General features: G+C 38.0%; 4 protein-coding genes across 4 annotated transcripts; 2 read left to right on the forward strand and 2 right to left on the reverse strand.

The window, feature by feature from the left end:
- Positions 1-6,146: 6,146 nt before the first annotated feature.
- LOC106404731 (pectinesterase inhibitor 11-like) lies at positions 6,147-6,963 on the reverse strand. Its single transcript, XM_013845415.3, has one exon. The coding sequence runs from the start codon at positions 6,886-6,888 to the stop codon at positions 6,265-6,267; it is 624 nt and encodes a 207-aa protein (XP_013700869.1). The 5' UTR covers positions 6,889-6,963; the 3' UTR covers positions 6,147-6,264.
- Positions 6,964-13,334: 6,371 nt separating this feature from the next.
- Positions 13,335-15,989, forward strand: LOC125581973. The gene is made up of 2 exons (XM_048748305.1): positions 13,335-15,338; positions 15,698-15,989. Exons 1-2 carry the CDS (start codon positions 14,357-14,359, stop codon positions 15,703-15,705), a joined length of 990 nt encoding a protein of 329 aa, XP_048604262.1. The 5' UTR covers positions 13,335-14,356; the 3' UTR covers positions 15,706-15,989.
- A 5,032-nt stretch (positions 15,990-21,021) lies between these two features.
- LOC106432939 (F-box protein SKIP28-like) lies at positions 21,022-22,215 on the forward strand. The gene is made up of 3 exons (XM_013873787.3): positions 21,022-21,478; positions 21,583-21,807; positions 21,880-22,215. Exons 1-3 carry the CDS (start codon positions 21,134-21,136, stop codon positions 22,192-22,194), a joined length of 885 nt encoding a protein of 294 aa, XP_013729241.1. The 5' UTR covers positions 21,022-21,133; the 3' UTR covers positions 22,195-22,215.
- A 232-nt stretch (positions 22,216-22,447) lies between these two features.
- Positions 22,448-25,230, reverse strand: LOC106432938 (glucan endo-1,3-beta-glucosidase 3-like). Its single transcript, XM_013846258.3, has 4 exons — positions 24,840-25,230; positions 22,894-24,147; positions 22,787-22,814; positions 22,448-22,706 (listed from the first exon to the last, which is right to left on the reverse strand). Exons 1-4 carry the CDS (start codon positions 24,895-24,897, stop codon positions 22,553-22,555), a joined length of 1,494 nt encoding a protein of 497 aa, XP_013701712.1. The 5' UTR covers positions 24,898-25,230; the 3' UTR covers positions 22,448-22,552.
- Positions 25,231-25,449: the final 219 nt, after the last annotated feature.

Genomic DNA, 25,449 nt, shown 5'->3' on the forward strand with positions numbered 1-25,449 from the left:
CGCAAATTCGTCGTAAAATTACGACGAAATAGCGAGAAGTTACAAAGGCCCGTGTTTTTCAATACGAGGAAATTACGAGGAATCGCAAAGGCCCGTGTTTTTATATACAAGGTATTAACGACGATTTTGCTTACGTGAAATTAACGAGCCTTGCTTTCCTATAAATATACTCACAACTCTTATTCTCAAACCACACACAAACTCCCAAATCACATCCTATCTGAAATCACATTTCTGAGTAAAATCCTATTCAAATTATAAATATTTGAAAAAAATAGGAAAATGATAAGATATTAGAATTCATGTGGGCGAGACTTACGTATTATAATTGCTGGAAGTCTTGCCACATGTTAATCTGGTATTTTTATCATTTTCCCTTTTTTGTAGTTTTTACACTACGAGGTATTTACGACGATTTCTGCTTACGTGGAATTAACGAGTGTTATGTTTAAATCTTTTTACAAGGTATTTACGACGATTTCATCCAACGTGGTCTTTACGACGATTTCTGCTTACGTGTTTAAATCCCTAAAATCCGAAACTTACAAACCTCAAACCCCAAACCCCAAACCCTAAACCCCAAACCCCAAACCCCAAACCCCAAACCTGAAACCCCAAACCCCAGACTTCAAACCCCGAAACCTCCAAACCCCAAACCCCAAACCCCAAACACCAAACCTGAAACCCTAAACCCCAAACCTCAAACCCCGAAACCTCTAAACCCCAAACCCCAAACCCCATATTCCAAACCCCAAACTCCATATTCCTTATTTTCATATATTCCAAACTCCATCTTTATTTTTAAATTTCGTCGTTATTTCCTCGTTAGCTTACGAGATATTTACGACGATTTCTGCCTCCGTGGAATTTACGACGATTTCTTATATGTGGTCTTTACGACGATTTCTGCCTACGTGGAATTTACGACGATTTCTTATACGTGGTCTTTACGACGATTTGTGGTTACGTGGAATTAACGAGTATTATGTTTAAATCCCTAAAATCCGAAACCTCCAAACCCCAAACCCCAAACCCCAAACCTGAAACCCCAAACCCCAAACCCCAAACCCCAAACCTGAAACCCCAAACCCCAAACCTCAAACCCCGAAACCTCTAAACCCGAAACCCGAAACCCGAAACCCCAAACCCCATATTCCAAACCCCAAACTCCATATTCCTTATTTTCATATATTCCAAACTCCATCTTTATTTTTAAATTTCGTCGTTATTTCCTCGTTGGCTTACTAGGTATTTACGACGATTTCTGCCTACGTGGAATTTACGACGATTTCTTATACGGGGTCTTTACGACGATTTCTGCCTACGTGGAATTTACGACGATTTCTTATATGTGGTCTTTACGACGATTTGTGCTTACGTGGAATTAACGAGTATTATGTTTAAATCCCAAAAATCTGAAACCTCCAAACCCCAAACCCCAAACCCCAAACCCTAAACCTAAAACCCCAAACCTCAAACCCCGAAACCTCCAAACCACAAACCCCAAACCCCAAACCCCAAACCCCAAACCCCAAACCCCAAACCTGAAACCCCAAACCCCAAACCTCAAACCCCGAAACCTCTAAACCCCAAACCCGAAACCCGAAACCCCAAACCCCATATTCCAAACCCCAAACTCCATATTCCTTATTTTCATATATTCCAAAATCCATCTTTATTTTTAAATTTCGTCGTTATTTCCTCGTTGGCTTACGTGGAATTAACGAGTGTTATGTTTAAATCTCTAGAATCCGAAACCCCAAACCACATATTCCTTATTTTCTACTTCATATATTCCAAACCCCATCTTTATTTCTATTCCAAACCACAATTCCCACATTTGCTTATTCATAAAACAAACTCCCACATTACCTTATTCATAAAACAAACCCCACATTATCTTATTCATAAAACAAACTCCCTCATCTTATTCATAAAACAAATACATCAATCAGATACATCGACATTCTCGTCATCACTAGAAACATCATCATTTTCATTAAACTCGTCTTCAACAGCTTCGTCTGTGGCATCATCGGTAAGATCTTCGTACTCGTGATTATGCACATCAATGAGAAGGATGTCATCAATTTCTTGTTCAGGTTCTTCGACTTCATTTATCTGTTCTTCTTGCAATGGTGGTTCTTCTCCACTGATGATTCGTCCTCGAGGTGTAACTTTGATCTTTGCTAACCAATTTATACATGAATCTCTCATCCGAGGGTATGGAAGGAAGCTAACTTGGTGGATTCAAAATTTCCTCGCTAAATACACGTAAACTATTTCCTCGTAAATAACACGCAAAGTTTACGTCGTATTTACGAGGAAATTGTTTTTCCTCGTAAAATACTCGTTAAATTACATCCACTTTACGACGAAACACTTTTGTCGTTACGTTACGAGGAAATAACGATGACTTTAGTTTTCCACGTAAGTTCCTCGTAAAATCGACGTAAATTTACGAGGATTGTTTTTCCTCGTTAAATTTCCTCGCTAAGTATGTTTTTTTGTAGTGTTTTAAAGATAAATCTTTCAACATTATTAAATCGGCCACACAAATCTGCTAGCTTAAAAACATTTGCCGTAACAGAAAACTCGGCCATCAAATACATGGCAGATATAAATTTTACAACAGTTTAATTTAACAGATTTATCTTCAAATAGATTTGTTTTTCGTTAAATAAATCTGCCGTCGAATTTTTTTTTTATAATTTTAAATGGCATTTTTGTAATATTACTTTTTGATCATAACTATAATCAGGGGTATTTTTGACCAAAAAATATTGTTAGTAATTTTAATTTTTTAAGAGTTATTCTATTCATTTCTAAACTAATTAGAATCATTCTAGTCAACTTCCCTTATTTTAATTATGGGGATTAAGTAGAGAAAAATGACAGTTTCAGAATGTAATTCGACTTTGCATGTGTTTGTTCATGTATAAAGTTTGGGTCTTTTTCATTTTCTTGCTGAAAAAAAAAACAAAAACTTCTGATTTGATTTTGTTAAAAGGATTTAACAAATTGAATGTTGAAGAAATTACTAACACACACAAAAAGAAAAAAAAACGCTCCCTCCTCTCTCCTCGAAGAAGAAAACTCAGCCGGTGGTTTTTGCTCGGCCGGCGTCCGTTGGCTCTCAAGCCACGGCGTTGAGCCTGTCCTTGTGTTCTGTTTCTTTGTTAGGTCCTAGGTCTCCTTGTTGTATGATGAAGCAACGGTCCACCGTTTGAGCTCCGGTTTGATGTTGGTGTTTGAGCCCTAGATCTGAAGAGGTGATGATGCAGCAGTGACTCTCTCGACCCTACCAGTGGCTTCCTATCCTGAGGGCTCAGATCTATCCGCCTCCGTTTAACCGCACGGTCCGGTTCGTGTAGGCGCGTGAAGCGCGTGAAACACTCGTCCTTGGTTCTTCGTCTGAATCGGGTCGTTGTGGGGGTGGTGGTAGCGAGTCTTGTGGATCTGGTCTCTGAAGGATGTGGGCTCTGTTCCGGCTTCTTATCCAGCAAGTAGATCTAGTTTTATTTTTAATTATGTGCGTGTCATGAAGTTTAGATATCTTTTGGCTGTTATCTCTCTTAGAAAATTAGTGGACCCTTTGGTAATTTTTAGTCATAAGCTTGTAGTGTTTTCGGGTTTTGATGATGGTGTGAACGCATTCCAGTTTGTAGCTGCCGGCCTTTTGTTGTGTGGTCGGTGGTCGCTGACGGGCTTGACCTCGTTGATCTCCAGATCTGTTGAGATTGGAGTGTTCTTTGTAAGGCTTTTATTGAGGCGTAGTTTGGACGCAATGAAGTTGTGTTGCTGCCGTATCCGGAAGAGAATGTGGTGCTAGAGTGGATCTATCTTGCCGGGTTATAAAGTCTGGTTCGTTGGTTGGAGAGGTGTGCTCTCGGTGTTGTAGAGGTTGATGTTATCGTTTGGTTGGCCGAGGGTGATAACGATAAATCTCGTTCAGAAGTTATTGCAAGCTTAATGTACTATTATCACGGGGGGTTTGGAATTTTCTTATGTAGTAATGTCACCCCTGTGTGGGTTTGAGTCGCTCCAGTGTGAGTTCTAGTTGCTGCTTCCTATGGGTTATTGGTTCTGGGGCTATTTCGTTTGGTCGCCAGCTTTTGTATGAATATTGATATTTTGCGTATGAATGAATTTCAATTTGGGAAAAAAAAAAAAGAAATTACTAACACACGTCATTTGAAACACAAGGGTATTTTTTGTTCTTTGCAGTTTGAGGGAAGAGACCAAAAAGAACAGTACTTGGAATTTTCTTTTGTTTTGTTATATTAATAACCAACAATCATGCTTGAGCCTGCTGCTGCCCAAAAGAGGAAATTATATAAAAAAACTTAACACTGAAACAATAAACGTAAGCTAGTTTTAAAAGTATAATATAAGCCTTGCAAGTTCCAACGATCTTAACATCTCCTCTCACAACCAACCAGTGGCATCTTCTTTCATATGCACACAATTACCGGCATGTAGTGAACAAAACCAGTGTGGATTCGGGACTCGGTGCAATCTCGTGAACAAAAGAGAAGACGTTTTGCTTCTCTTTTGGTTTGGAAGGACTTGAGTAAGTGGGCCCATTAACAAAAAATATATGAATCGAGTATGAAGTATGAACACATCTCGGTCTTGCCGATATGTCCTACTCAGTAGTCAGTACTCATTTCATGGATCGAGAAAAGAAGAAAAAAACACACACCAAAACTTATAACCACTCCATATGATTGTGATCTATTCCTAACTATATTCATTTAAACCATATATCTATGTGTATAGTATAACATATGTATATATGTTGAGATATATTTTCGTATAAAACATGTTACATGAAGTAATTTTAGATATTCGAACACATTTACAGAAAAGGGAAAATATTCGAGAATGCATGATGATAAACGCTGATAAACACAATTTCCCCTTTTTACATCATAGAGCATGATAACACTACTAAATTGTGATTTAACAACAAATCTTTTTTTTAGCTATATAAGCCTTACCTTATTGTGATTTTTTTTTTTTTTTTTTTGCAGAAATAAGCTTTATTTGTGGCCTTGCGGGGATTATCTTTATTGGTGGTCTTCTGTCTTTGCCTTGCTCGAGTACCCTAAAAAGGCTCGCATTACCCTTAAATGCCTTCGCTAAACGGACGAGCAAGACGAGTCAGGCTGAGGCTGAGGGTTAGCTTTATACTCTGCGACTGTAGTTTGTTTTTACTATTTTGACCATGCATATATGTATATATAATATATCCATAGGTTCACAACTTCACATGATGAATAGCTAAGGTTGCCTAATAAATCACACGAAAAATCTGGCAATATAACCTGTATCCAAACCCACACTGAACTCAACTATGATATATTTAGAATTAAAAGTAGGGCTAGGCAAATAAACTGAACCCGAAAATCCGAACCGAATCCGATCCGATAAAAATGAATCTGAACCCGACATAAATACCGAATGGATCTTGTGTTATGGTATTTTGGGTTATGGGTATTATCTAAACCGAACCCGGACCTAAATGGATATCCGATAGAACCCGAAACATTTAAAATCACAAAAATAACTTCTACCAAACATGATCTTAATTCCTAATATGTATCCAAAATACTTTAAAATATTATTGACCTTCTAAAATAATTATCTATTATATGAAGGTGGCAGTTGAAGCTTGAAATTTTTAGATTTTGGTTTTGTTTTCGTTGAATAATGTTTTTCATTTTAGGAGAACTTAGCTTTTGTTTTATGCTTTCATTTATTTGGTTTTCTTTCTATCAATATCTATGTTTACTTTTCTTATTTTTGAATCAATTTTACTTATGGTTTGACTATTAAAATAGGTATAAATCATGTACTTAAAATCCGAAGAACCGATTTCACTTATGTTTTGGTTACAAAGTAGGTATTAATCAGGTATTTTTAAACCGAATAACCGATTGGGATCCGAACCCGAAAGTACAATGGGTTATACCGGTTCTTTGAAGATTTACTAACCCTGACCCGAACCCGATAGAACCCGAACCGGTTCCGAACCGAACTTTCATATAATCCGAATGGGGCTGATTTTGATAAACCCGAAAAACCGAAACCCGAATGGATAAAACCGAAACCCGATTGGGATCCCGAATACCCATGCCTAATTAAAAGTTTAAAACCCATAATATATTAAATTATCAAAAGAAATATTTAACAAAGTAAAGAAAATCATCAGAAGAAACATTTAAATTAAAAGTTACAAAACTCTTTCATGATCTCATCTCATGGAGCTCCATTATTGGCATAACTGTTAACAAGCGCAAGAGCATTACTAGTTAACCTCTTCAGATTATTCACCCGATCATAAACAGCCGTCTTGGTCCCTCCAGCTTCATCCATTTCTTCGTATTCGTCCGTACACGTATCCTCATACGTCAATGCTGCACTCATATACGTCTGCACGTCACTCATCTTGAACCTAAACATCTCCACCGAAGACGGAGCCGCACCAATGCCTACTCCGCGGCTAATGTTGCGTAGTGTTCGGAGTGAATCTCTCATCTCGTCGAGTGCGTCTTTAAGGTAAGAAGCACAGTCTTTGACTTTGGTTGCTGAGCGCGAGAACTTGGAAAGCAAAACAGCCGTTGATTTAGCTTTTGAAATGGTAACTCCGATAGCTAGTTTGGTTAGCCTCGCCGGACTGCTTTGAACGGCGGAGGCGTAGCCGGCGAGAGAGTTGAAGCAGAGGTCTGGGTATAGAGTAGCGTTGCAGCTTGTTCGGATGAAAGTTAGATCGTTGGTTGTTGCGTTTAGTAGTGGAGGAGAATGAACGGCTGAGATTGATCGGAAAATGAAGAGAAAGGTGGTGAAGAGAAGCAACGTTGCAGTAAGATTTTGGCTTGCCATCTTCACTGTTTTTTAGAGTTTCTTTGCTTTTTTTTTTGTTCTTCTTGCTACGGTAAAGATTTTAGTTGAATGGTTGGTTGTTTATGTAGGCCTTAAGCATAAAGTTTATTTGACAAATTTACCCATCCCTTTCTTACGAATTTACTAAATTACCAGTAGTAACATACTATCCATCAATCTATATTAATATCATATTTAAAGTAAATTTTAGATATGTTGTCTTGTCGTGTAAAATATGTAACGTTAATTAGTTTTAGGTACTTTAACATCTATATAGAAAAATAAGCTAATCTAACAATTTGCTTTAGTCTCTTCAATCAACCGAAATTTACTTTAACAAATAGTATTAAAAAGTTTAATGGGGGCAAGTGCATCCGCACCTTTTTTTACTAGATTCCGCTCCTGGTTGCTACTAATCATTTTGTCTGATATATGTTGAGTTTATTGATTATGTTTTAGCCTTTTAGGCTAATATATTTTCACATACCATGATGATCAGCTACATCGTAAAGGAACTGTAGACTTAATTATGTACTCAGCATTGTTTTATACTGCGTCACAAATGCTCGATACTCTATATATTGGAGATCAAAGCAGTAGTTAAGAGGTTTATTTCCGTATTCCATAGAGATTGGCCTACTTTCTTTTCTTTTGCGATTATAGGATGCTTTTTTATCTGCCTTACCAAAGTATTACGTTAATTAGAGAAAAATTCGGCCACGCAACAGTTAATAAACACCATTCATCCCCAAATCATTTATTCATTTTTGGCTTTGAATCTTTAATTATGGTTTACGTCGATTACATTTGGAAATCTTAACATTTTCATACAAAAATCGTAACTGTGTGACACCGTCTATTTATGTGGAACTAACCATCCAATCTATTAAAATAGTGCCAACATAAGATGTGAAGTATCGTTATGTGGGATGTTTGTCAAGATTGTGATGGGGGGTATACGTAACAACTTCTGTCACTGCAACAAAACATATCTTTTACGAGTACAGTATTCGAGGTTAGTTCGTCGTAAACAGGGCGTTACGACGAATTAACCTCCAAAAACGTTTTGTTGTTAAACGTCTATCGTAACGGAGGTTTCGTCATAAATGACTCGTTACATTTACGACGAAATAAATTCCTCGTAAAGCGAAAGGAAATGTTTCGTCGTAAAAGACACGTAACGCTTCGTGGTAAAGCCCACGTAATGCATTCGATGTAAAGCACACGTAAACGAATTTGTTGTAAAGCCCACGTAAACGTTTCGATGTAAAACCCTCGTAAAATTTTCGATGTTAATCACTCGTAAACTTTCGATGTAAACTCCATGTAATGTTTACGAGGAGTTTACATCGATTCTTATTATATTATATATAATAAATTTAATTTTATATTTAATATTCAAAATTTAGAATATTTTAAATTTTAAAACGAAATATGAAAATGAAAAACATATTTTTTAAACGTATTTAAAAGTCAAACCGCACATCCTTTGGTACGGTACCAAATTCCTCCCACGGCCTTGCGGTTTGAATCGTAGTTTTTTGCAGAATTGACACTCTTCTAACTTGTCATCTTCCTTCCAGTAGATCATGCAGTTGTCGATGCAAACATCAATCATCTCCGAAGGCAACCCAACTAATAAGATTCAGCAGACACGTTGTCTTCTGGCAAATACTCTTTAAACAACTCCGTCCATGCATCCATGCAATTCTCAGGTAAATTATGATCCGTTTTAATATTCATCATCCTAGCTGCTAGAGATAATTTAGAGAGACCTTCTCTACAACCAGTGTAGATTGGTTGATTTGCAGCATCTAGCATTTCATAAAACCTTTTTGCATCCAAATTAGGTTCTTCTACATTTCTAGTTCCATCAGCTATTGTTGTAGTTGTTTCTAAAAATGCATCACTAATCATATCTTGAACCCTATCATGATCTACCATCTGCTCCTCCTGATGATAATTATATTCATTATACAAATGATTCGGTTCTTCATTATGATGAGCATCCTCAAAATTATTATTACTACTACTAGCTTCATTTCCCCCATATCCCTCTCCGTGTTGATACCAAATGTAGTACTGTGGTGTAAATCCTCTGTTTACTAAATGCTTCCATACAGTTTCACTACGTGTAAATTTTGAATTCTTGCATTTTCGACTGGGGCATAACATCTTACCGCTTACCTGCGTGATCGGTGTACAGCCCGCCTGGTGCATGAATGTCTCTAGCCCGCTCAGAAATGCGTTCGTCACCCTCCCGTCGGAATCTTTGTGCAAATACATCCAACTCCGTAACTCGTAAATACTACCGCCACCGGTAATTTTTTTCTTAGATTTTGTTTTGAAAAAAAAAAATCTGATTTTTTTTGTTTTGTTTTCGTTTGTGTGTTCTGAGGAAGAGAATTGTGGGAAATGACATATATATATATATATATATATAGAAATTTTTGAGTTTGGTAGGTGAAATATAACAATGAATTTACAACGAATTTAGGTAAGTTAAAGCAAATTGAATACACGTTTTCACCTAAATATAACGGTAACATGTTTCGTCGTAATGTCGATGTAACGGTTACGATGAATTTCTCTTCCCACGTACTTTCATCGTAAACTTACATTGACTTTACGACGAAACTGTTTCCTCGTAAAGTTACATGGAGTTTACGACGAATTTTGGACTCGTCGTAATTTTGTTGTAAACGCCATGTAAATTTACGAGGAAATATTTTCCTCGTAAATCTTCATTGTTATAGAAATGTTTTCTTGTAGTGTGTTGTCTTCTTTTAGAAAACATCCATATCGCCATTATCTATGACCTTGAGGACTGAGGCGGGTCACTTTAAAAAAAAAACCATTAAATTTATATTATAATAGTTGAGTTTTTGCTCACTCCTCAGCGCGCCACGTCAGCGTTTTGTGGGTCCCACTTTTAAAAATTGTGAAAATTTGTCAAGCTTATGGCTCGAACTCGGGTTATTGAGATATAAACACCAACATTTATACCACTAAGCTAAATGGTACTTTGTACATTGATGGCCGAACCTAATATATATTTATGAAGGTCGAAAGCCCTTGCTTCTTCGGCTTCCTCTGAGGGTCGGACCTACAAGTGTATTATGGGTTTCATTTTTAAATGAGATTCATCACGTTATATGAAAAAACTCAAGTTTGCAACAATTATAGTTTTCTCATATTGTAAACTATTGTCGTTTAACATGAGTTTGAGTTCTTTTCATCATTGTCTCAAACAAATCTGAGTTACAGAGTTGCGCCGTGTGTCTGTTCGTAATCTATTTTTTTCACCGGTGAACTCTTCATGTCCTCATCTTAAATCGCTTGATCATAAATGTTCCTAATTTGTAGCCCCTCTGTAAACCATATATATATGATTCTCATCTTTGATAAACTCAATCTGCACCTCCGCAAAACTCATTGATTCCTCTTTGCTTTAACCATCTTCTAGAAAATGTTTATCTCTCCCTCTCCAGTTCCTCAAACCGGCGTCCCGGCGTTCTGGCGTTCTGGCGTTCCGGCGTCCGTCACTCAACCTTCGAGCCTCTCCATCTTGGTCGTAGTATTCAGAGCATAGCCTCTGGCTTCCTCCGTTTCTGGGATTCCATGAATTTTAAGAAAGACAAAGAGTTTGTGGGAATCACGGTTCTCTTCCTTGATGAAAAGGTAGTTAATTTTCGATCTATCACACTTATTTAACATAATTGTTTAAACTGATTTCCTGATTTTTTGTTGAATAATATTATTTTCAGATTCCGTGGTTCATGGGTTTACTCCCGTCGGACGTGCTAATCATTATATGCCATCTTTGAAAACATGTTCCATTGTGAAAGTCGATCGTTTTTAGGTTGCTAGGTGCTCAAACATGTACAAGATAATTGATCATTCATTTCTCATTTGTTTCATCTCACTAACCATTATTGATGAAGTCATCACGGGTGCTCCTGCGATCAATCTCCAGTCAAGATTAGACTGTTTGACAATCTCCAAGTGATTGCGAACAGAAACCTAGACCTCTCAGGTATATTATCATATTGCATCTGGGTTTATATTATGTTTCGATATCATAATTGATATTCAAACTCGCGGTTGGAAAAATCCGTTCTGTCCGGGGCTCTGACCTCACCAAAGAAACAACTCAAGTAGTTATTTGTCTCCTCATTGATCCGTAAGAAATAATCAACACATAATTCCCTTTATATTACTGTCTATATTGTGCTAAAATCAATAATCAAAAATATTTCCTACCCAAGATTTGTGGTCGTCTATTTATCTCCCTTACTTATCAATTTAATTTTACACAAATCTTTATTTTACAGCTTAAAAGAAACCACAATAACCCAAACAATCAAAACACCAAAAACAAGAATCCCCAAAAAGATGAATCATTAATGATCACCTCTCTTTTCGTCTAATCTTACAAATAAACTTCAAAACAAATATACCAAACCAATCAACACAACTAAAATTCAACGACACATACATTGAACCAGCTAAACAAATACAAACTACATAACCAACTATTTAACAATTTACAAACTTACTTTCGCAGATGCTTACGAAGAAGACGAAGACGACAACCAATATCAGTGAAATTACCTAAACACAAAAAGCAGAGTAAATTACAAAATCTGATAAATACATAACAATGATTATTTTTTACATATTACCCATCAAATAAAAGAGAAACAAACACAGCCACACCATAAGATACAAGAGACAATCCCAACATACACAAAGGCGGCAACAACATCTCCACCTGCTCACTCCTCTTGTCTTATGAAAATAGCTTACATGCTCAATGCTAACAGGCCAATGCTATTGTATTCTTATGAGAAATACATATATTCGTTTAAAATCCATTAAGGTCCAAATACTAATTGTCACTCATTTTATAGTTATTTTTACAAGTCTTCATGTATTTTTTTTAAAGGTCTGGTAAAAGCAACAAGTTTAAAAATTAAAAAAAAACATATAACCAACATAATAAGAATAAAAAAATTGTTACTTAATACACACAACTTACACAACTAAATTGGAGAAAAAATATCCAGAAACAAACATGTACTCTCAACAGCCTTAATATAATTTATGTAATCTCAACACTACAAGTAACAAATTAAAAAGACAAACAAACAATAAGTCTCAATGACACATCAAGCAGCACCACAAACTATATCAATCATATTACTAACACAATTTAGTCATTCATGAGTGGAGAACAGTGCATACACAGTTCATCAACACAACTCTAGTACTATAACAATAAAATACTTGAAAAACAATGATCAACCCAAAACTCAAAATTCACTACTACAATAACTCTAATGAATATTGAGATGAAACAAGAACTCTGTCCACAAGGCGATGCTCCCAGTGACTTTAACTTTGGTAGAAATTCGTGGCGAGATTGGCTCAAAATCTACCCAACAAGAAAATTAAAATTAGTACATAAAGATATAGACGCAGGCCACATGGGAACCACTTATTCCTATGACGTTCCCTTTTGTTCCAACAGCTTTCCTTTAATCAACTAACCACCTTTGACCTTTTTAACTGACAATCCCGATGAAACTATTTTGAGAAAAACGAATGATGTTTATAATACTTAAAATGGGAAACTGATGATAAAATTTTAGTTTGATGGTTCGCGATTTTGGATGGGAACACTCGAAGTTAGTTTGTATAAGTGTTCGAATGGAGGAGTGAGACAAGTGCAGTTCTCCTGCACATGCAGTTCTTCCGCACGGCATTCACCATTCAGCATTTTCTGTTTGTAAAAACAGTTCAAACGGGAGATCTGCATCCAGTTCAATATTTTTTGTCTTTTTGTGGAAAAAACAGAAAATATCTCATCCGCCAACATTTGGTAGTATTGATCTGTTTTTTTTTGTTAATAAATAACTTTGTTACAACACATAACTTTAAAATATATTTATCTACTTATATGAATACAATATTTTTATTTTATTTTATTTACAACTTTAAAAATAAAAAATTATCATTCTCTACTTATTATTTTTTGTCATATAATATTTAATTTTTATAAATAAGAAAATAAAAGAAGTATAAGTATCTTATAAAACATTTACAGGCATTTCGGCCGATCCTATAACATCTAAGATATTTGTTTAGATATCTAAGTGTCATTTTTATTGTTTTAATATATGATCTATAGTTTTGAACTGATTTTGTCATTCATAAGTTACAATAAATTATTTGATATGGTTTTCTCCTGCATAATTCGCTTGGTCTGCACTTGTCCTGCTTGATCTGCACTTGTCCTGCTTGATCTGCATGATCTGTTTGATCTATCATGCTTGAACTGCTTTTACCATTGGAAGCATACCAGTTATAACCACCAAAATGAAAAATGTCAAAAGGATAAATAACCACCAATCATATCCAATTAGTGTTCGAACGCCGTGAATTGTGGCAGCATAATGATTATTGTTTAAAGGCGTGATTTGTTCTTGAAAAACAAAATTATCATGCAAGGATTTTGAATTTTGAAGTAATCTTCGATGACTTTTCTTTCTTTCATGGATATGTTGCTGTCTACAATACTACGAAGACAGTTATTTGAAACCCAGTTGTTAATGTTATTAGTATATCACCATTAATTCTAATCTAAGTCTCCAGGATTTGTGTTCTTATCAAAAAAAATCATCTCCATAACAAATCCTTTTTATGGCTGAAAAAAATATTTTCTTTATGTTTCAGCAAGAAAAATATGGTCGAAAGTATAACCATTGATGTACTAAATTGATTTTACAACCTTTTCGATTTTGTTTCTCGTCAACGATATCTTATGATGAAAAAGGAAATTGTGTAATTAACATTACAAAAATAAAACAAGAGCACACAGTTTACATTGTTTAGATTGTTGACATAAAGACATTCAGAGTATAAACAAGAAGTAGAGATCACGTGTAAGAGCATCCTAAGTCTCTGGAGTTGTTTAATATAAAGAAGGTGACCGTTGGAAGCTAAGGAACAAAGCAAGATCACATGTGAGGATAAGGAAGAGAGAGATTGGCGAGAGGTCACTATCACCTCACATGCCCAAGCTCAACTTGTCTTATTTGTCTCTATTGTTTATAGTTTCTTGTTTGTCTTAGTATGGCAACTTGTAGTCTATATTAAAGACGTAACCAGGAACAAAATGAATTAAGGAAACGAGTTCCTCTTCTCTTTAGTCTTATACGATTCACTTTCTCTCTCAATACTCTTCACCTTCTTCATAATTCTCATAATGACTTAAACAAATCTGATAAACTTTTATGGTATCAGAGCCACCTTGTTCTTGAGGCCTAAAACTTTTTCTTTCTTCCGCAAATTCTCTGAGTTCTAATTCTATTTTTGGCAAAGTTCATCTTGTTCTTGATTCTTTGTTTCCAGATTTTGCCAAAAATAGTAAAGACCATCCGAAACCTTTTCTTTTCTTTCTCTCATGATGGATACCTTTGAGAACACAAAGATGGTGATGATACCAGTCACACTCAAGGGTCCTAACTACCTGACATGGGCAAGACTTGCCAAAACAGCTCTCGGAGACAGAGGTCTTTGGGATATTGTTGAAGAAGGCCGCCCCACCAAGAAGACTGTCCTAGGAGATGATGGCAAAGAGGTGGTGATTGCGGATGCTGGGGAGAAGAAGAAAGGTCAGGAGGACCTCATGGTGCTGTCTATCATCCAGAATAGCCTCGCCCCTTCTCTCCAAGAGGCTTATGCCTTTTGTGAGACTTCCAAAGAGTTGTGGGATACTCTTAAGAAGGTGTATGCCAATAAATCCAACATAAGCAAGGTGTATGAAGTGAAAGGAGCCATCAACTCCCTCAGTCAAGAGGACACAGACTTTGATGCTCACTTTGGGAAGTTCCGGTCCCTATGGGCTGAGCTAGAGATGCTCAGGCCAGCCACTGTCGACCCAGATGTTCTCCATGAGAGGAGAGAGCAAGATAAGGTCTTTGCCTTACTACTTACCCTTAACCCGGGGTATGATGACCTAATCAGGCACATACTGAGGAACAAGGAGCTTCCCTCCCTGGATGAAGTGTGTGCTGAGATTCAAAAGGAGCACGGCTCAGTAGGTCTATTTAAGAAAAAGGGAGAGATGGTGATGGCCAATCAAGCTGAAGGAGCCGAGAACAAACCTGCCGGAGTAGCCAACAAAGGATACTACAAGCCGGAGGATAAGAAGGTGTGGGTGTGTGACCACTGCAAGAAGAAGGGTCATGGGAAGGACAGGTGTTGGATCCTTCAACCCCATCTCAAACCGGCCAAATTCAGAACTGAAGGAAGGGCCAACTACTCAGGTGACATTGGAGAGACATCCAACCGCTCTCAAGCTGTTGAGGAGAAGAAGCATGGCCATGATGACACCATCAAGAAGTCTGACATTGAGGCTCTCATCAAAGCTCTTAAGGAGTCCGGTAACACCCTTGGAACTTCTCTTAATGCTACTTATCACACGCCTAGAGGTCTCTTTACGTCTTATCAAGTAGCTCACCAAACTGAGAGAGTTAAGCCTTTAGTTATAGACTCAGGTGCCTCTCACCATATGATAAGTGATGTTAACTTGATTAGTAACATAGAACCTATGATAGGCAATGTGATGATAGCTAATGGTGATAAAATTCCAATTAAGGAAGTAGGAACACTGAAACTGTTTGATAAAGACTCTAAAGCTTTCTACATGCCTACTTTTGCCTCTAACCTTCTATCTGTGAAAAGGGCTACTACTGATCTAAATTGTAATGTCATATTTAGTCCTAATGAAGTTGTGTTTCAGGATATTGAGACTCTTAAGTTGATTGGCAAAGGTGTGACAAAGGGAGATCTCTACCTTCTTAAAGACGCCAAGACTCCTTCTTATTTATCTTCAGCTTTTAGTTCAATTCCTGTTTTAGATCATGATGTATTGTGGCATGCTAGGCTAGGCCATCCTCATTCCCGTGCACTGAACTTGTTGTTACCTGATATTTCTTTTAAAAATGATGGCTGTGAAGCTTGTATCCTTGGTAAACATTGCAAGACAGTTTTCCCTAAGTCATCTACAATCTATGAAAATTGCTTTGATCTTATACACTCTGATGTTTGGACTGCACCATGCATATCTAGGGAGAATCATAAGTATTTTGTCACATTTATAGATCAGAAATCAAAATATACTTGGCTGGCTATGATTCCAACTAAAGATAGAGTGCTAGATGCTTTCATTAACTTCCAAACTTACATAACTAATCAATTCAATGTTAAGATCAAGTGTTCAGGTCAGACAATGGGGGGGAATACACAAGTCATGCTTTCAAAAATCACCTAGCCAAGCATGGAATACTTCATCAAACGAGCTGTCCATATACACCCCAACAGAATGGGGTGGCTGAGAGGAAAAACCGACACCTTATGGGCGTGGCCAGATCCATGATGTTTCAGACCAATGTTCCTAAGCAGTTCTGGAGTGATGCAGTCATGACAGCATGTTATCTGATCAACCGCACCCCAAACAGAATCCTTGGTGATCTCACACCATATGAGGTACTGAACAAAAGAAAACCCTCTATTAATCATTTACGTGTATTTGGTTGCTTGTGTTATGTCTTGCAGCCAGATGGACAGAGAAACAAGCTTGAGCCACGGAGCACCAAGGCAATTTTCCTTGGCTATTCCACTACCCAAAAGGGGTACAAATGCTATGTTCCAGAGGCCAGGAGGGTCTTAGTCTCCAGAGATGTAAAGTTTGTGGAATCCAGAGGATACTTTGAGAAGAAAAGTTGGGATGAGCTCAAGGATCTCTCTCAACCTTCCTCGGACAGAGCAAACACACTAAGGCGGCTTATGCAGAACTTTGGAATCAGTTTGTTTCCATCTGCTGGCAATCAAGAGACTGGAGCTGTTCCGGAGACAGTGAGAGCTCCACAGGATTCTACAACATATCCTCATCCTGATCCTGAAGGGGGGAACAACAATGATCATGAGGCTGAGAGAAATGATCCTAATGTTCATGATCCGGATGAGCAGATGCAGCAAGAGGCTGACCAAACCACTAATGTGAACTCTGAAGGAGCCGAATCAAGTGGACAAGAAGATGTACAAGAGGTGCAGCAGCTTAGGAGAAGCACAAGACAGAGGAAACCCAACACTAGAGTATACTTCAACGCAGAGGCAGTAGCCCATCCACCCAGGGCCGTGTGCTCCCTAGCTTACTATCCAGAAGAACATCAAGCCTTTGTGGGTTCATTGGATCAGGAATGGATACCAAGAACATATGTAGAAGCTATGAACAATGATGAATGGAGGGAATCAGTGAATGATGAAATGGGAGCTATGGAAAGAAACAACACCTGGTATGAGACAGAGCTTCCAAGAGGGAAGAAAGCTGTGACCAGTAGACTCATACACACCATCAAGTATCTTGCAAATGGGAAACCAGAAAGAAAGAAGACCAGGCTGGTGGCAAGAGGATACACACAAGTGTATGGAGAAGGCTATCTAGACACCTTTGCACCAGTGGCCAAGCTTCATACAATCCGGATAGTTCTCTCATTAGCAGTGAACCTAGAGTGGGATCTTTGGCAAATGGATGTGAAGAATGCTTTCTTGCAAGGTGAACTAGAAGATGAAGTATACATGAGGCCACCTCCCGGAATGGAAGAGATGGTGAAACCAGGGAATGTTCTTAGACTCAAGAAGGCTATCTATGGCTTGAAGCAATCACCAAGAGCCTGGTACCACAAGCTAAGTACTACACTGAATGGAAGAGGCTTTGTGAAGTCTCAAGCTGATCATACACTCTTCACTCTCACCAGCAAGCAAGGGATTATGGTAATCCTAGTCTATGTGGATGATATCATCATCACTGGTAGTAACAAGGAGGGAATCAACTCAACCAAGACATTCCTCAAGACTGCATTTGACATCAAGGATCTAGGAGAGCTGAAGTACTTTCTCGGCATTGAGATGTGCAGATCAAAGGAAGGATTGTTTCTGTCCCAAAGAAAGTACACCTTGGACATTCTAAAAGAGGTAGGAGACCTTGGAGGAAGACTGGCCAAGACACCACTAGAGGAAGGCTACAAAGTATTGCGAGAGGGGGAGTATGATGACACTCCATTTGAGGATGTCAAGCGGTATAGGAGGATGGTTGGGAAGCTGATATATCTCACCATTACTCGGCCAGATGTGTGCTTTGCAGTTAATCAAGTAAGCCAGCACATGCAAACTCCCAAGGTTCATCATTGGAACATGGTGGAAAGAATCCTAAGATACTTGAGAGAGGCTCCGGGTCAAGGTGTGTGGATGGCTTGCAACAAAAACACTGAGGTGATTGGATATTGTGATGCGGATTGGGCAGGGGACAGAGTGGACAAAAGGTCAACCACTGGCTATTGTACATTCATAGGAGGAAATTTGGTCACTTGGAAGAGTAAGAAACAGAAGATAGTGTCTTGCTCAAGTGCTGAAGCAGAATACATATCAATGAGGAAGTTAACTAGTGAGCTTATCTGGATTAAAGGGCTTCCAGGCGACTTGGGGATTGAAATCACTACTCCAATGACCATGCATTGTGACAACCAAGCCGCAATACACATTTCATCCAACTCAGTCTTCCATGAGAGAACAAAGCACATAGAAGTAGACTGCCACAAGGTGAGACAAGCAGTAGAGCAACAAGTGATCCTCCCATGTTACACAAAAAGTGAGGATCAGCTGGCTGACATCTTCACCAAGGCAGCCAACAGCAAAGTTTGTGAGTCCATTCTTCCAAGGCTTGGACTCATAAACATTCTATGTCAATGATCCCCTCACCATGGAGTGTTCTACTCTTTTTCCTTTGCTTGGTTTTTATCCCAAGTGGTTTTTTTCCAAGTAAAGTTTTTAATGAGGGAATACTTCATGTCTTTCCAAGCTTGACACTCACCACTGTCAAGCTTGAGGGGGAGTGTTGACATGAAGACATTCAGAGTATAAACAAGAAGTAGAGATCACGTGTAAGAGCATCCTAAGTCCCTGGAGTTGTTTAATATAAAGAAGGTGACCGTTGGAAGCTAAGGAACAAAGCAAGATCACATGTGAGGATAAGGAAGAGAGAGATTGGCGAGAGGTCACTATCACCTCACCTGCCCAAGCTCAACTTGTCTTATTTGTCTCTATTGTTTATAGTTTCTTGTTTGTCTTAGTATGGCAACTTGTAGTCTATATTAAAGACATAACCAGGAACAAAATGAATTAAGGAAACGAGTTCCTCTTCTCTTTAGTCTTATACGATTCACTTTCTCTCTCAATACTCTTCACCTTCTTCATAATTCTCATAATGACTTAAACAAATCTGATAAACTTTTATAGATGACACTATAAGGACGAAAGTCTACCATAACCGTCGTTCGCTGAAACATCATACACTAATAGCAATTCTTTACACCAAGAAAACTTAAACTTGTACTTAGACTAAACTAAGCTGATGATGTCTTTACTGAAGGGGGCGAGAAAATGATGTTTCCAATAGTGATGATGGACATCCGTGAATGTCTATGGCTTCAGCTTTCATTGAAGTTTAGGCATGTTGTAGACTTGCAGTGAAGAGATGCCTTTAATAAAAAAAAAAATTTCACTTTGGAGTCATGTTCCTTAGGTATATAGTCTCCTTAGGCTATGAACCAGAACAATGTAAATTAGTTCTTAACTCATGCTCCTTAACAATGTGGCGGGCCTTGTTTGATAGCAGATAGGACAAATATTGAACTTTAGGCATGTTGTAGATTTGCAGTGAAGAGATGCCTTTAATAATTTTTTTTTTTCACTTTGGAGTCATGTTCCTTAGGTATATAGTCTCCTTAGGCTATGAACCAGAACAATGTAAATTAGTTCTTAACTCATGCTCCTTAACAATGTGGCGGGCCTTGTTTGATAGCAGATAGGACAAGTGGTCCCTAAATTTTTTATATAATTTATTTTGTAACACCAAAAATGTATACTCTCTATAAAATTTAGCAATATAAAAGTTGTGACAATGTAAAAATATTAGTTTAGAACCGGCACTAAATGTGGTTGGATTGTTTTGCATGAAATGATCATCCTATACCAATAAGATGTTGACTTTGATTCTAATATGCATCGACAAAGCAATACAAGTTATTACCTTAAAAAAAAAGAGTTATTACCTCACGTTGCATGTATTTAACGTTTTGTAACGATCTTATTGGCGTGGATTGTAAGTTATAAATTGCATTATCCATCTAAGACAATCACTTTATGATATTCAAACATTTGTGGAAAAACATATTTTTCATAAATAATGTCATTTTAACATTTTTCCTTGTATTCGACATTTTTGACAAAATGTGACTAACTCAAAAAAAATTAAACACTGTAATATGTAGTGTTGAACTTTTATACTCTACTCGCTTTAAAGCTGTAAGCCAAAGGAATGTAATTTCTAACTCTTAGTGTTGTTGGCAACAACAAAACAATCAATAAAATATTTCTCATTGTTACCGTTCTCTGTAGGTCTACACATATATTCAGAACTGAAATAAATATCATAATGACGAATTAAAAACTAAATGAGTATCCAATATTTTAAAATATATATTAAATTCTTAAAAATATAATTACATTTATCTTTTATATAACCAAATATTCTAAAAACAATATTTTTAAACTGATTTATCCAAATATTTATATTTGAAATATTTAAAATTATCTAAAGTATTTGATATTTTTATCCGAACAATTTGAGTTATCCAATGTTCTGATCCATCTTATCCGACATTATTCGAAAAACCAAAATTGACACGGAAGCGAATTGGACCCAAATTTTTTTTAAAAATGGTAGCCGGTTTTCTAATTTGCTATTCGAACCGAATTCAAAACTAAAATAACTAAACCATAATCAAACCAAATCTTGTAAATACATGAATGGTTCTAAATATCTAAACAAATATTAAAAACTAAAATACTTTATCCGAATCGAACTGAGTACCAAATGCATTGTTTAACAACAATACAATCATTAGCGATAGTTGTTGCGACTAATCAGTATCACTTATACGAGCTTTAGGCCCAGTCTATTCTAATTCACAATAGATTTTGGGCTCAGAAAACAGCCCAAAAAGCTCTGAGCGAGCAAATTGATTTGAACCTTTTGTTTCTGTCTTTTGTAATGATTAATCGCTTACAAGATAAGGAAAATAGAGAGAAATTAAGAAACAGATAACCGCTGATAAACATGAGGACGGAGGAGAAAGAAGAAGAAGAAGAAGAACAATGGCCATCATCAAGATCAGCTGACGAGGTTTTACTAATTGTTCTTCCATATCTCCACTCACTCTTCGAGCTTCTCTCCATGACCGGCGTTTCACGCTCCTTAAGAGACGCGATCAGAGACGAAACAGCTTTGTGGACAAAGATCGTTGTTGAACCACCCCTGAGTTCTCGTCTAACCGATGATATTCTATGGGAGATCACTTCCAAATCCTCCGGAAAATTAAACACTCTGATCCTCCGACAGTGTCTTAGGATCACCGACAAGGGGCTCAGACGCGTGGTTGACGCAAATCCTCTCATCAGAAAGGTAATTTGATTGAATCAATTAGTTCCCGACAAAGAGTTTTACTTTTGCTGTTTTGTCTGAAGAAATGATCCGTCTGTGTGTCTGAATGAACTCTGTTTTCAAAGATAATTGTGCCCGGATGCACTGAACTGACTCCAGAAGGAATCATTGGATGTGTTGAAAGCTTGGCAAACGTGGAGACACTTCACATCAACGGCGTACACCGCTTCACTAAAGACCATCTCTCAGCACTCTCCACTTGCCTTCCTCACGAGGGAGCCATAGATGTCGAGGTTTGTCCCAAATGCAACCAAGTCATGATGATTCCGTCCTGCTCAAGAGCGTCTTGTGTAAGTAAACTGAATATTTGTATAAGATTAGATATAATTGGAGTTTCACATTGTGTGTTTCTTGGTTTGAAGAACCGTGGGAGAAGGCAAGAACGAAAGTGCAGGGGATGCTGGTTCTGCGTCTCTAGATGCATGGAGTGTTCATTGTGCCTCGGATCAGACACTGAGATTCAAGAGGCAGCCTGCGGTGGCGACAGTCTGTGTCTCGAATGCTGGCTTGTGCTTCCAAAGTGCAGGTTCTGCAATAAACCCTATTGCACAAGTCACAGCAGTCTGCGACATGATATTGCAACCAATGATCCTTCGGCTCAGCCCATGTTTGAATGCGAAGCTTGTCACTACAGGGCAGGTACAAACCCATATGACGCTTTCGACTATCAAATCTAGAAAAAAAGACTTGTTTTTAAAGCCATGCTTGTTACTACATACAATCTTTGTTCATGTTTTGTATGAAAACATTGGAGTATGAAATATTATGAGGCATTCATTGGGTAGAAAAAAAAAAAAAAGAATCAAGCTTTCAACACAGAGATTAGTTACAACCATCCATGATCCCGTAGCCGAACCTACAGGCTACCCTTAAGCGAACTCCTCTTAAAGGAGAATGATGAACAAAACTGGGTAGACAAAACTAGACATGGAGAGAGAACAGAACCAATGAGCTCTTTTGTCTCAAGCGTTGCAAGAAAGAAGTTAAAATTAACAAACAAGAACTAGGAGGAGTTGTTCTTCTTCTCCGAGTTTTCTACAAGAATACTAAGGCAATAAGCAGTAAAAGCGAGAGGAATGTTAAGTTAACAAAAGAAGCTTGAGGGTGTAGGAAGCAGCCAGAGGTTGTGGAGTTCGCTGAAGGAGCCAACGCCGTTGTGTTGTGTCCAAGTGTCCGATTGCTTTTAGCACTACAAAACGTTCATACAAAACTGGTGAGGCTCCAATACTAATCTATTTGTTAAGAAGAAGAAGAAAGAAAGTTAGTTACCTTCCAGGGAACACACACGTTCCTCTACCTGCATAGAGAGAATCAATACAATGTTTCAGAAACATTTAATCTATTTTGCAAAGAGGTGAGAGAGGTTTTGACATTACTTGGATCAGTAGTTGTAACCGTAGCAACTCCTTTAAAGTCACAACTACCCGAAGCCTTCCCCATCTTCTGGTAATAAGCATTAAACGCGTAACTAGAATGCGCAACCACATCGTCAGGCTCATAACACGCCTCGCCCTGCATCAAGTCCGAACAATCAACCTTCCCAGGCCCACAAGCCCAGTCCAGAGCCGCCTGAAGCATCTTCTTATCAACCTTCTCCTTGGCTACACAAAACGTCTGGTTCGTAGTATCATTCGCCAGAATGGCCCCCGCACCAGCCAAACGCAGCGTGTAAACCGGCGTCCCGTTCGTGTGAAACAGCCCCCAGTTCTTCTCAGACAATGGTCCGGGCCTCGTGTCCTCGTTGTAAAGCTCGTAGATGTAGGTAGCTACCGCGGTCCCGGGGTGTTTCGGCGTCCCGGTCTTGTTGATCACGTGCTGGATCAAGTTGCTATTGTAAGTGTTCGCATTCTCTACCGTCGCGTCGTGCTCCTGACCGTCTCCTTTCGACGGCCAGCCAGACTCAGTAACCACTATGGGGATGTTGGTGAAGTTGAGGTAAGACATAGCGAAGTAAGCCGCGTCTACAATAGCATCAAACACGTTTGTGTAGTGTAGTAACGTGTTGGCGTCTACAGCTTCTTTATTGGCTTGGAGAGGCTGGAACAGCGCGTAGTCTAACGGTATAACGCCGTTAGACAGCACGTAGTCGAAGTAAGGATAGACGTTAAGCATCAGTGGGGACCCTGTGGACTGGAGGAACTCGAGGAGAGGGACGATCACCGGATCCCAAGTCTTGTTGAAGAAGGCCTGAGAAGGAGGGAAAGAATCAAGAATAATGGTGGAAGCGTGCGGAGTTGAGACTTTGATCTGACGGTCGAGATTGGCCGTGACGAGAGCGGCTTGGATGTACTTGAGGGCGGAGACGAGGACGGGAGCTGCGTTGGGTAAGGAGGTTAGGACTTCTGATCCGACGGCTATTGCTGTGATGTTGGTCGCGGGGTAATAAGCGGCCACGTTTCTGGTGACCCAGTTGGCTGCGGTCGCGTTTGACTGGCTGATGCCGAGGAGCTGGTCGTTAGGGACCGAGATGATGAGTTGGATGCCTGTGTGGGCGAAGGCAAGGAGCATTGAGCGGTCTGCGTCGTAGAGACGGACGCGGTTGATGTTCTGTGATTTGAGTAGTGTTACTACTTGTGTTGGACTTGGCATGTCTGTGACTTCTGTTCCGATGTTAACACCGACTAAAGAATCTGAAAATAGATATTTTAAAAACGAAAATATTAGCATATAGTATTTGTGAATTCATGTATCAGTACAATTCGCAAGAAAATCAGCCAATTGGTCGGTCCATTTCTCAATAAAACGTTTAGAAAATCAAATGCTCAACGCAAAAAAGTCATAAAGTTTCCAAGAATGTGCAAACACTACAGACGATAATGCCCTTGGAAGTAAGACTATAGTTCAACAGGCTCCGAGGGCGGTTTGGTCAAGTTGTAATTTCTCAGAAGAGAGCACTGGAAGCATATGAGCTGGGATGCAATATCTTGAGATTCTCATTCTCATTAAAAAGATGGAAGCTTGTCAAAGTTAAAGAACTAAGAATATTAAGTAAATCTTTTTTCTTTCTCTTTGCAAGTTAAAGATGAAATGAAAATAAATGCCCAGAATCTAGAATCGACCATATAAAAAGAAATTCCCTGAAAATATCAGATATTTCTATGTATTATTAACCAAGATTTGCATTAAGTAAGCACAACGAAGAACACATTTGCTACTTAGTAAAGCATATTAAAAAAAACAGTGTATTACAGAGAGATCTCTTCTCCAGCGAAAGAACACACAAAGAAACAGACAAAACATAAAGATTCCATTTTTTTTTACTAGACAATTAGGTTTTAGTTGATTTAAAGATTCATGTGAAATAAGTTTCAGAAATATATACCTTGGGAGAGAGCAGAGCTTGCAAATAGGAAAAGGAAAAGGAGAAGAAGGGCAGCCATGGGTGGAGTTTACAAATCTTGGAGATGCTTTGATTTGCTTCTGAAGTATAAAGACAAGACAAGTCTCGAGGTTCTCTCAAGTAGTAGCCCACGAGAACAAAATCCAACCAAGACAAATAAATATATATAAAAAATAGATATGCAAAAAAAAAGAGAGAGAAAGAACAAGTTCGCTTCAAAAGATTTATATATATAACTGAATCCTGTAGGTGAACAAAAAAAAAAAAAAAACTGAAGCCTAAAGGCTAAAGCTGGGTTTCTGAAAAAGATGTATCGTACCACATAATAATTATTTATTTTTGGTGGAGAAAAATGCTTTTGCTAATTTATTTTCGTCTAAAATATCTTTGGTAAATCATCTTTTGAATAAATGTTGTTCTAGGTCGACAAAAATAGAATAAATGTTATAGGATTCTTTTTTCCTTATGATAAAAGAATAAATTGTATTGTATTTATTGGCAGTGTTTTAATTATTCATGGCTTCTGCTGTAGTGACAGTAAATCACAATTGATTCGGTTCAACGGTCATCTATGCAATTTTTTATTTTATTT

Source organism: Brassica napus, chromosome C2 (assembly GCF_020379485.1).
Source record: "Brassica napus cultivar Da-Ae chromosome C2, Da-Ae, whole genome shotgun sequence".
Classification (NCBI taxonomy): domain Eukaryota; kingdom Viridiplantae; phylum Streptophyta; class Magnoliopsida; order Brassicales; family Brassicaceae; genus Brassica; species Brassica napus.